The sequence below is a fragment of the Lygodium microphyllum genome, chromosome 19, assembly GCF_053477565.2.
Source record: "Lygodium microphyllum isolate KBCC chromosome 19, Lygodium_microphyllum_v1.1.10, whole genome shotgun sequence".
NCBI classification, from domain to species: Eukaryota; Viridiplantae; Streptophyta; class Polypodiopsida; order Schizaeales; family Lygodiaceae; genus Lygodium; species Lygodium microphyllum.
This window is the reverse complement of record NC_141153.1, coordinates 40,370,761-40,382,170: the sequence shown is the minus strand read 5'-3', so window position 1 is coordinate 40,382,170 and position 11,410 is coordinate 40,370,761. Positions and strand designations below refer to the sequence as shown.

Genomic DNA, 11,410 nt, shown 5'->3' with positions numbered 1-11,410 from the left:
ATAAATGAACAAATAGATAAGTAAAAAAAGTTTGGGATTTTTTTATTGAATACAAGATGTAAGAGAGATTTGTGTGTGTGGGCGAGCGCACGTGGATCACACACCCACACGCATTAATCTATTAAAAAAGTAAAAGAGAGTCTTATATGTGGTGCATATAATTCAAGCAACGTTTCATAAGGACATGCAAGCTTCCATTCAAGAGAGAGAGAGAGAGAGAGAGAGAGAGAGAGAGAGAGAGAGAGAGAGAGAGAAAGAGAGAGAGATGAATCTATTAAAAAGTACAGAAATTTTTAAGAATGAGATAATTAAAAAATGGTTTGTCATGCGTCCATTTCATGCAAGATGTGAGAGAGGGAGAGGGAGTGTGTGTGTGTGTGTGTGTGTGTAAAAGGTTTGCCATGCGCCCATTTCATGCAAGATGTGAGAGAGAGAGAGAGAGGGAGGAGGGGGTATATTTACTCGAGTCCATAATCAACAGCGAGGAACACGTCTTTGGAGAGTGAGACGATCATCGGGCAACGGAGCAGCTCGCCTGGTTGATTTCGAACACGGCCGCTCGTTCCCAAATTATCACGCCTGCGGCCTCACGAGCGCAGCTCAGCCAGGCTTTGTAGCTAATCCATCCATGGAGGTACATCCAATTCGGACAACGATGAGGCTGACGGTTTGTGCCATCATCCTATCGATGGCTTCTCTCGTCGCATCGGCGAAGCTGCAGGACAATGAGGTACTGAAGACAAGGTTGCAGCAGAAGAAGGCCACGGGTGACTCGATAAGCCAGCAGCTAGAAAGTCTGATCGAATGCCTGGAGGCGGCCGGCGTGACGAACTACACACTCCCGGGCTCGCAAACCTTCTACGAGCTTCTGGATTTCTCAGCTCACAACTTGCGGCTCAGGGAGGCGGAGCTGGCGGCGCCGAGCCTTCTCATTCTGCCACGGGCAGAAGAGGAAGTGAGGGCCGCGTACGTGTGCGTGGCAGGGGGCGGGTTCGAGTTCCGGGTGCGCAGCGGCGGGCACGACTACGAGGGGCTGTCGTACGCGGATCGCGGCGCCGCTGATTCCTCTTCGGGCCCGACCAGGTTTGTCGTCATCGACATGATGAACCTGCGGCGAGTCGACGTGGACCCCGAGACGGCCACCGCGTGGGCGCAGTCGGGCGTCACTCTCGGGCAGCTCTACGTGTCGATCTCCGAGGCCCTGCCGGAGTACGCTTTCCCGGCGGGGGCCTGCCACACGGTCGGCGCAGGCGGCCACTTCAGCGGAGGAGGCTACAGCTTCCTTTCGCGCCGCTACGGCCTGGCGGTGGACAACATCCTGGACGCGCTGCTAGTGGACCCGGCGGGGCGGCTGGTGGACCGCGCTGCCATGGGGGAGGACCACTTCTGGGCGCTGCGGGGGGGCGGGGGCGGAAGCTGGGGGATCGTGGTGGCGTGGAAGCTGCGGCTGGTGCACGTGGGGGGAACGGTGACGGCGATCAACAGCTACAGAACGGAGGGGGTGGCGGAGCTGGTGGGGGCGTGGCAGACGATGGCGGCGGAGGCGGCGCCGGAGGAGTTACTGATATCGGTGTATCTGAGAGGGGGGAAGGAGGCGGGGCTGGTGGCGGCGGTGTACGGGTATTATGTGGGGGCAACGAGGGAGGAGACGGTGGAGGTGGTGGGGAGGATATTCCCGGAGCTAGGGCTGAGGTGGGAGGAGACGAGCGAGGGGAGCTGGCTGGAGGCGGCGGCGGTGGTGGGGAGGGTGAACGGGACAGCGGGGCTGGCGGACCGGTTCAATAGTGCGAAGCTGTCGTTCAAGGCGAAGTCGGACTACGTGCAGGAGGCGCTGCCGCTGTCGGCCGTGCGGGGGGTGCTCTCTCTCATCGAGTCGTCGGACCCATTCACTGGCACCCTGTGGCTGGTCCCCTTCGGCGGCTTCATGTCGCGCGTGCCCCGGGGCCGACTCCCCTTCTCCCACCGCGCCGGCATCCTCTACATGATCCAGTACCGCGCCCAGTGGCCGTCTAACACGTCCTCCCCGGACGAAGCCATGCTCGCCTGGTCTCGTCTTATCTACTCCTTCATAGAGCCCTACGTCTCCCGCAACCCTCGCCTCGCCTACGTCAACTACCTCGACCTCGACCTCGGCACCAATGCCACCTTCGAGGGGGCTCGGGCCACCTGGGGAAGGAGCTACTTCGGCGACGACAACTTCCGTCGCCTCGCCCGCATCAAGGCTCGTGTCGACCCTCACAACGTCTTCCACCACCCTCAGAGCGTGCCTCTCCTTCTCGACGAAGACGCAGACAACCGCTCTGATTCCTATGTTGGTGGCGCAGCAAATGTGCAGATGATACGTCAGTCCCCTTACGAGGATGGCGCATCCACTGCTGCTTGACTAGCTAATGCATCCGATTATTTTCCTTAAAACGTCTTGTCGACATCTATTAAATCCTTTTTCTGCAACAAACCCACCATTGGTTGGCTCAACCATTGTTTGTTTCATCTTCGACGTCGAAGGTCCCCACAGAGAAAATGGAGGTTGTCATGCAGTCCTAGAAAAGACACTATAAGTGAGAGCTTATACAAGAGCATCCAATCTAGAACTTTGTATTCCTCAAACACTCACAAGTCTTCTTCCAATTTTTGCAATTCAATTGTCAATAAAACCTTGAGTGTTTCATGAGCATCAAACTCTCTCTCTCCCCTCTCTCTCTCTCTCTCTCTCTCTCTCTGTGCATCAGGCATCATAGGATTATTTCTACAACATTAGAGAATCATAAGGTTATTTCTACCATGGTTTAACAACGTTATGTCTAGATCATTAAGGACTTAAAAGGTACATGACATCTCTACACTTTCTTTATTAAAGTCATTTAGCACGATTTAAGCAATGTAATAATAGCCTTCACATGCTTTGTCTATACCTCATTTTGAAGAAGAACTACATAGAAAAAACTACATTATACATTTTGGTGTAGTTTAGAACTGGCATTATAAAGAAAGCCAGTGGCTATGTTATCATTACACACTAACTTCGAATGCTTCAAAATGTTGATAGTTTGTCTTTCAATATATGTAATGCTTTGAAAAATTCTAAAACTTGTTATGAAAGATAGGAAGAAAAAACTCAAGTTGAATAGTCTTTTCTCAAATCATCCTCAATGATGCTCCTCAGAAAATAGACTTTTTTAGCCCAAAGGATGATATGATAGAAGGTATACAGAGGGTCCCAATTATGGTTTTTCTACTATAAGTATCGTGTTGAGCCATACAAATAATCATAACACATCAACCTTTGCAAGTGTCCTCATCTACCAAGTGTGGCTATGAATACTATGAATCAATCATATGTATACTCATACATAAGATTCACTTTTATATCTCACATTCAAGGACCTATTGTTTATCTAATTTTAAATCGCTTAAAAGTTACTTAGTCAATGTGACGCATCATTGTTGCTCACATATATAGCATAGTTTGCTTCGCCCCTTTGGCCTCATTTTAGAGAGAGCAATTCGTCTCTTTAGAATTTGGCCTCATGTAAATATTGAGAACCACATTGGGAAAAGAACCAATAAATTTGAATGCACTTGCATAGATGGGATTTTATGGCCTTTTTTTTAAAGATAAAGATCAATGGAGAGACGTACAACAAGCATACAATGGGAGGTCAAGGATAATGAAAATCACTATTCCTCATGATGTGGATGAAGCAGTACCTAAAGAGAGTAATCTTTGTAAAAGGTTTGTTCAATATTCTCAATATTCTTTATCTCTCTATTTACAGGATATTCAAGGTGATTATTCAAGACTTTGTTTTTTAACATTGTTGTTGTTAAATCTCCTTAATGATTATGGCTTAGTAGATAGCTTATTAAGCATAACTAGAAAAAATATGAACTCTCTTTTGGGGGTTTAAAAGCAATATATATTTTAAGAGGTGGATCTTTTGGATTGTCCAATCGAAAGATAGGATGTTCATTGTGGACATCGCTATCACAAGTGAATCCTCTCTCTCCAAACCTTGAATTTTTGTTAAACCAAACACATGAAGAAGAGTGTTTTAATGAATGAATTGGGTAAATAAGATCTTGCAACATTAATTTTTTGAGTTTCTCCTCCTCTACTTTTCCTCTTTTTATGGTCCATTTTCAAAAATTGATTGACTTTTCTCCCTCACCGGCAAAACTCGTTTTGAGCTGGGAATTTAGCTACACACCCTTCCTTCTCTTTGATGCTTAACTTTCATCAAGTTTTGTTTGCTATTCAAATATAAATAAGTGTTTTGATCATCGAGCTTAGCTATATAATTTCTTCTACTTGCATTAGTACATTTTTGGGAAAACATAAACCCCATCTTCTATTCTGAAGCTCTTCTCACGCGTAAGTTTTTTCTATGTTTTGCTCAAGACTGAGATTAATCACCGCTTTTAAGTCAATGGTGTTTAGTTGGTTGATTCACCTTGTGTGCAAGTATAATACAAGGGCATATTGAAACACGTGTTTTTTGAATGCTTTAGTAAGGTGAATATTCATCTTTCTATGGTCCTAAATCTGAAAACAAAATGAGGTTTTGATTTTTACACACACACAATTTCCTACCCCCCTACTCCAAATGACTTCACAATCTCCCTAGTAGCTAGGGTTTAGGTTTTTAGGTTCTTTGTTAAGTTTGCATATACCTAGTATTCAAGTACCAATTATGGATGATACAAAAGAATGAGTGGCTTAGTCTTGACCAAGGCATTCATAAAACAAAGTTATAGAGTACCTTAAGAGAGCTACTTTAAGACCCTCTAAAAGGGGTCAATAAGACCAATAACTAAAGCATGTATTTATTATTTCATGACTAGATAATGATGTTGTTTGATTGAATAGCTCTTAATGCATGTGAAGTATTGTTGTAGAATATTTGAATTAAGGATCCAAATATAAGGATTTCATCTTGCTTACATTATGCAATCAAACTATTTTAAAATCAAAATGGATGTCTTGAAATGACATTTTTCTATACCTTAATGTGGTTGTTCCCTAATTTCTATGTGTAGTAATTAAGAAGATTCCTAAAACCCATCACTCAATCCAAAAATTATGAATTAATCAAATGAGGAGAGATTATATCATAGTGGATCCACCTTAAGTCCACTAGTCATGTCATTTGAGGCAATGATAAATCCCAAAAGGCCACTACTCAAGACAATCAACAATAGAGTAATGAAAAGCCCAAAGATGATGTGTTCACCCTTAATCATTCTTAGGAAGCCATCGTGGCTTTATTAGTAATTACCATGGTTTTTTATAAGATATGGAAGGGAGTTGCCATGTGCCCAATGTCTTAGGGCATTGGAGGCTCCAATTCTAAGGATATTTAGCTCAATGTAGGACAAAGCAACCCTATCAGTGGTTACCCATTCTAGAAAGAAAAAAGAAAGTTGTATTAACATCCTTTTAGACTCCTTAAGGGCATATAAAACAGACACAAATCAAAGTTTTTAGTTACAATCTACTTCAAGGAGCCATTTGCACAAAAGGAACCACAGCAAGGTGCCATTAGTATGAAAAAGAAAACAAACCACTAAAGCTATCAAAGTTACTAAAAACGTCATGCCCCAAAAGTAACTTAGTGTTTCTATGATGTCTTTGCCACATCAATAAACTACCCATTTGTCCCAAAAGTAACTTAGTGCTTAGGCTAGTTAAACTCCTCTATGATGACTAAGAGTGATGAAGAGAAAATTTACTTTGCAATAAAAATATAATTTGAAATGACTATTTGGCCTATTTATGTGTCATGTGCCTAAAGAACATGTGAAGGAATAGTCTATCTAAAAGAATTAATTGAGAAAGCTATTTATTGGTCAAATAATATGGTAGCATGCTATGCTTGAAAACTGAGTGGAAAGTGAGTGCAAGGATCCCTAATAGATGTACCCTACAAATGAGTGGAGATAGTTGACCGAGTAGCTTTTCAAGCTCTAAAGAATGCTAGCTGAAAAGTGAGGCTAGAATCTTGGCCAATTCTATTCAAGGGAACGATGTGGTAAGAGTACTAGTTCTAGTGATTGTGGAAGCAAATGCTACTCTCTTATGAACTAAGTACGAGTTGATCATTCATGTGAGTTGATCATTCCGAGGAGCACCTCTTGTTCGAAGGGTACAACTACTAATATTTTTGAAACTAGATAGCCCAGCTTGGCCAATCAACTAATCGATAAGTTAGATCATGCCATACCTTTATAATGTAGCTCAAATTCAAAAGGATATTTCATCCCCTTAAACCAAGTCCATCACATTAGTTCTACTACTATTGCTAGTTAGTGCCTAGTGCTAAGTAGTGTTCTCTAATGCTAGCAATATCACTAGCAATGCTATTGCAACTACCAAAGCAAGTTAGTAGTAGTATAACATTGCGATAAAGTTAGGGCAATTATAGTGATAGTGCTCTTACCACCCTCCATATTGTTAGTGCCAATTGGTGCTACAACAAGAGTTAGTCAAAGCCTACCTCAAAAGACCATACCACATGGTTTAGACTTACAACATGAGTTGTTCAAGCTCAAGAAGAGCTAGAGAATGTGCCAAGAAAAACTCATGTATGCAAAGGCTTACTTCAATTCCACATCCCTTTAGTGCAATCGTTCCTGAAAAATCCTTTTTGTCTAAGTTGGGAAAATTAAGTTTCTAAAGCACCAAACTTAGAGCACATGAGAGCAATATACATTTGCAATATCCACTAATTCCTAATGACTATGTGCTTTATCACCTCCAATGTAGATGCTAGAGTATCTATTTTCATTTGAGCCTTCAACTATTGTCATCAATTGCACTTTCAAAAGTCCCTATAGCACTAACCATGGCCATGTTCACTTTTTGGATAGCTCAATTCCTTCGACTACTTTTGAGTCATGAACCACAGTTTCAAACATCTACATGGCACTAGCTTTGCCCATGTTCACTTTTTGGATAGTTGATTTCACATCTTGAGTCTAAGGTAATTAGCCCTTTTTAAGTGATGCAAATGCTTCGGCATACTCAATTCATCTTTGTTTCCAATGTATGTTGCCATCAAGCGAAATGGGATGTGATAGTCAAAGACCCATGTATATTCACTCAATTGTTTGCACTTTTTGGTTGTTCCCATACCATCTACACACTACCCAGGGTAGAACCATCTAGTCCAAGAGCTCTAGGATTTGCATGTCATGTCATTATATGCTTTCATGTGCCTACTCACCCACTTTTGCAACTTTTATTGGAGCTTGTTTTGATGTTGAGCAAAGGAAATAACTTTTTCAGCAAACTCCATTCATGCAATCAACCTTGTATTGGTACATACATTCCTCTCATACTCATATGTGAATCCTCTTGTGAATGTCAAGGACTAGATCCATTTGGTCCAAAAGTTGTGGGATTTGTATATGTCATGTCATTGTATGCCTTCAAATTCCCGCTCACCCCTTTTGCATCTTTTATTGGAGATTGTTTTGATGTTAAGCAAAGCACATAACGCTTTCAGCAAACTCCACTCATGCAATAAATCCTATATTTGTATACCCATAGAATGGCTTACAAGTGCCCAATTAGATATACTTAGTCACTTCAAAGCAATAAACAAGATTGCCCTTGCGTATGATAAAGATGTTTCAGATTACTATTGTTCACAGTATGTTGAGGTTGCTGTTTATCTAAATTATCAACAAAGTCTCTGTTTTCCATACCAGTCATGGTGAGTTGCTTGTGACAACATAAGCAGAGAGTTAAGCAATGTAAGAATCATAGAGCCTTCATACTTTTGGGTTCCCTGCTGCATTATTAATGATAAGTTTGCTACAAGTTTGCACGTTGATGATTTGCCATTATCTCGTGGTCAAGGATATAATAGACAGATAAAATTTAAATAAGTTCCCTACATGTTTGCACATTGATGATTTTGCTATTATTAGCAACCTTTGCCCTCCAGTCGTGGAAGGGTGTGCTCAGGCCCCACAGGACACATTGCAGAAGAGAGAAAAACAGAGACAGCCAAAGCAAGATGGGTAGATAAAATGTAGCACTGCAAGAAATGTAACCCCATGTAGCATTTATCACCAAGTCCCATAGCCATCTTACAGATAACATCCCTGTTAGTCTTTTAGAAGAACAGTACATCTCACTCCAGTATAAACTTAGAATCATGCAAGGGGACAAGCTTCAAGATAGCCCTTCAAATGTTTTCATGGGCTCTCACAGTGCCAAAATCATCTTTCACGAGATTTACATCACCAATTGATCCAGGCATAAGCTGATATCTTCATTCTCTAAGAGCATGCATCTCCTAGTCTATACGTCAAAAGAATAGAAAGAGCCATGATACAAATAGGGTTCATGCCGCACTACTCTATAGGAATGAGCAAAATGACTGCAACAAATGTACAGAGGCCTCCAGAAAAGGACTGAACTATACAGACATGTAGACAAAACCTCCTGTCTTAGGGCAACGAATGCCCCTCTATTGGATATATATGTTGGGGCATTGTCATACCCCCAGAAAGAACAATTTCTGCATAGAGAGTAATGAGATCATGTAAGGGACTATACATTGTAGAAGACAAAATAAGACTACCCAGAGTAGCAACTCCAACCTACCAATTGCTTCTCGAACAGAAAGGTTCGGTCGGATTATGTCCTTTGAATTTACCAAGACAATGTCTCCAATGTATAAATGGTTTGTTGGAACATAAACACTGCAAAGTTCCTCATCTCCTATATCATTCTGCCAAGGGAAAAGAAAAATGGAAGGAACACTGACCCATTATGAGACACCCTTAAACAGCTGCAACTAAATAAGACACTCGGGGCCCAGGACACTTAAGTTATACCTGAAGAACCAGCGAGGAGGTGATAAACCCAAAAGCATACTCCCCGATTCGTGGATGTCTGATTATTGCGACTTCTTTGAAAGCTTGGGAATTCTGGTCTGGAAATGTAAGTGCACAGGCATGAGTATATGCTTCATCCATGAAGGTCTTAAAAATTAATGATGCAACGAGTCATGCAATGCATCTGAATTGTAGACTATGACATTCCAACCATAGCCACAGCTGAATGTAGATGAAACAGGTACAACACCGCAACTGGCCTCACTTTTTATGGACATAATTAAATTTCTTTGATCAAAATTGTTTGCAGTTCTAAAAGGTATGGGAAAGGTCTCTAATTAACAAGCTTGCAAAAGTCTAAGAAGAAATTCCTTGAATGGTAGGGAGCTCAACCTTGTGTGTGCACTATAGGGCTCTCAATAAGTTCAGTGTCCAAAAGAAGTTTCGCTCGTCAAGGATCAATCAGACTTTGAATCAATTAGCAAGGACAATGATTTACAGCAGGCTGGACGTGAAGTCTAGCTATCACTACATCAGAACTTCCCCAGAAAAAATTGTTACAACCCTGACCAATTTTGGCAAACTGATACTGAGATTGTCTTTATATAAACCTTAACCCTAATGTAACACCGTATAACCCTAAATTTTATCAGTGGTGGAGTAAAAAGATAAGTACCAATCATTAGAGAAAGACACAAGTAAGTATGTAGTATGTAGGAGTCTATGGTGGACAATGTTGCTGAGCAGTATGAACAGTATAAACTTCAGAGATAAAGGTTTCTAGCACAGAGAGAATTTGTTCATAAAATTTCCACAGCTGGAAAGAGCATCCCAAGACAGTTCATTAGATTGCACAATCATGTTTCATAATGATGGATCTTGGCATGGTAATGCTGACACAGCACACTACAGTGACTGACTGTGGCTTTGTATTTTGAGCTTTAGATCTTAAGATTTTATTTCAATTTATAAACATTGCAAAGAAATAAAGCTACATTTATAGTCTAAATCTGACATTTGCCTTCCTTTTTGAGTTTTGAGGATGACAAACTGTTGTTTTTGGGAAAGACAGTCACGGTGCCAGATATACTAATAAATATGACATTTATGGGGAAACACCTTGAAGGAGTCATTACCGTGCATAACGGATTTCAGAGGGCACAAGTAATAGCACACTTTAGTAGTGTGTGACCAAGCACTTAGGCTATTTAATGTATGGGCCTCAAGCCAATCAATGCATGTTGAAAAGACACTACAGCCAAGTGAGTGGGTGATGTAGTACACATGCACAACTTGCTAAGGATTAGTGTTATTATATCTCTAAAGTGTCGTGCCAAGGCTGGGAGGTGAATCAAGCAACTCACACTGATCTTGTCTCTCTTCTCACTTTATTGAACTATTGACACCCTAATTTCTAGTCAGAGCAGCTATCTTTCATCTATCATTAGCCCTGAAAAAGAGCAACTCACACTCTGATCTTGTCTCTCTTCTCACTCTATTACACTATTGACACCCTACTTTCTAGTCAGAGCAGCTATCTTTCATCTATCATTAGCCCTGACAAGGAGGGGGGAAAAAAGAGCAAATCCATGCAGCACCAAACCTTGGAAATTCAGGGGCATGAAAAGTTTAAATCTTTAAAGTTTAGAGGTTTTGCAAATGGACAGCACACATAGGTGTGGAATATCAACCCTCCATGTGGAAGCCCTCATTTAGCCACATGAGTTAGTAAGGATACATGGATTGGTAGGAGAGTATAGAATTAGGGTCATGATTGATGACTCAACCGCACATAACTTTATCAATTATTCCCCTAACAAGAAACTTAAGCTTCCCCAACCAACAATTTTTAAAGCCAAAAGAAAAAATGCGGGGGCGGGGGGTGGGGCCCAGGGGGTGGGTTGTATGTGTCTCAAGATGTTTCAACAAAACATATTCAAACAAATAAAAAGTTTGCGAACATTTGCATACTCAATCAATAGTGTATGATAAAGTCAAGAATGTTATGCAATCAATAGTGGTATGATAAAGTCAAGAATGTTTCAAAAGAACATACTCCAAAAATAAAAAGTCTGCAAACATTTACATCCTCAAGCTGAAACCAGCCTCTTTCTTCTTACAAAAGGGTGGTGGAACCTTAAATAACATTGATTTACAACAATCAACAGCAAGCAATAAATTCATAAAATGAATGACAATTGAAAGTTCAGCAGTTGCCCTCAAGAAATTGAGAGGAGCTGACACCTAATTGAGCCCAAATCATTGGCACCCCGTGCAGTATTTCTTTTCACATCAATTCCAAAAACTTGTTTTACACTCCAAAAGATGGCAGCCCTTGCCTCAAACTCCAGATATTTACCGTGGAGTTCCCAACTTCCTCTATTGACCAAGCCAATTCTCTTAGAACATTTTGGAATATCTTCTTATTCTCTGTAACCAGCAACCTTCAAATCCAATTTTGCCCCTTGATTTGCCACATCTCCACCTCTTACTACTCATGGAATCTCATCCAAAAATCTGGGAATGCACATCCACTTGTGGGGTACGGGGAGCTTTCATGAAT

At 41.6% G+C, this 11,410-nt stretch overlaps 1 protein-coding gene and 1 pseudogene across 1 annotated transcript in view; one reads left to right on the top strand and one right to left on the bottom strand.

Annotated features, from left to right (window-relative positions):
- Positions 1-655: 655 nt before the first annotated feature.
- On the top strand, positions 656-2,383 carry LOC148019780 (reticuline oxidase pseudogene; annotated as a pseudogene).
- Positions 2,384-8,049: 5,666 nt separating this feature from the next.
- Positions 8,050-11,410, bottom strand: part of LOC148019779 (protein LIKE COV 1-like) — a 65,337-nt gene continuing 61,976 nt past the window's right edge. The window contains exons 5-7 of the mRNA XM_087699943.1: positions 8,848-8,945; positions 8,615-8,741; positions 8,050-8,528 (exon numbers count right to left, since the gene is read on the bottom strand). Coding sequence (XP_087556069.1) covers positions 8,458-8,528; positions 8,615-8,741; positions 8,848-8,945 — 296 coding nt within the window. The 3' untranslated portion in view covers positions 8,050-8,457. The remainder of the gene's footprint in view (positions 8,529-8,614; positions 8,742-8,847; positions 8,946-11,410) is intronic.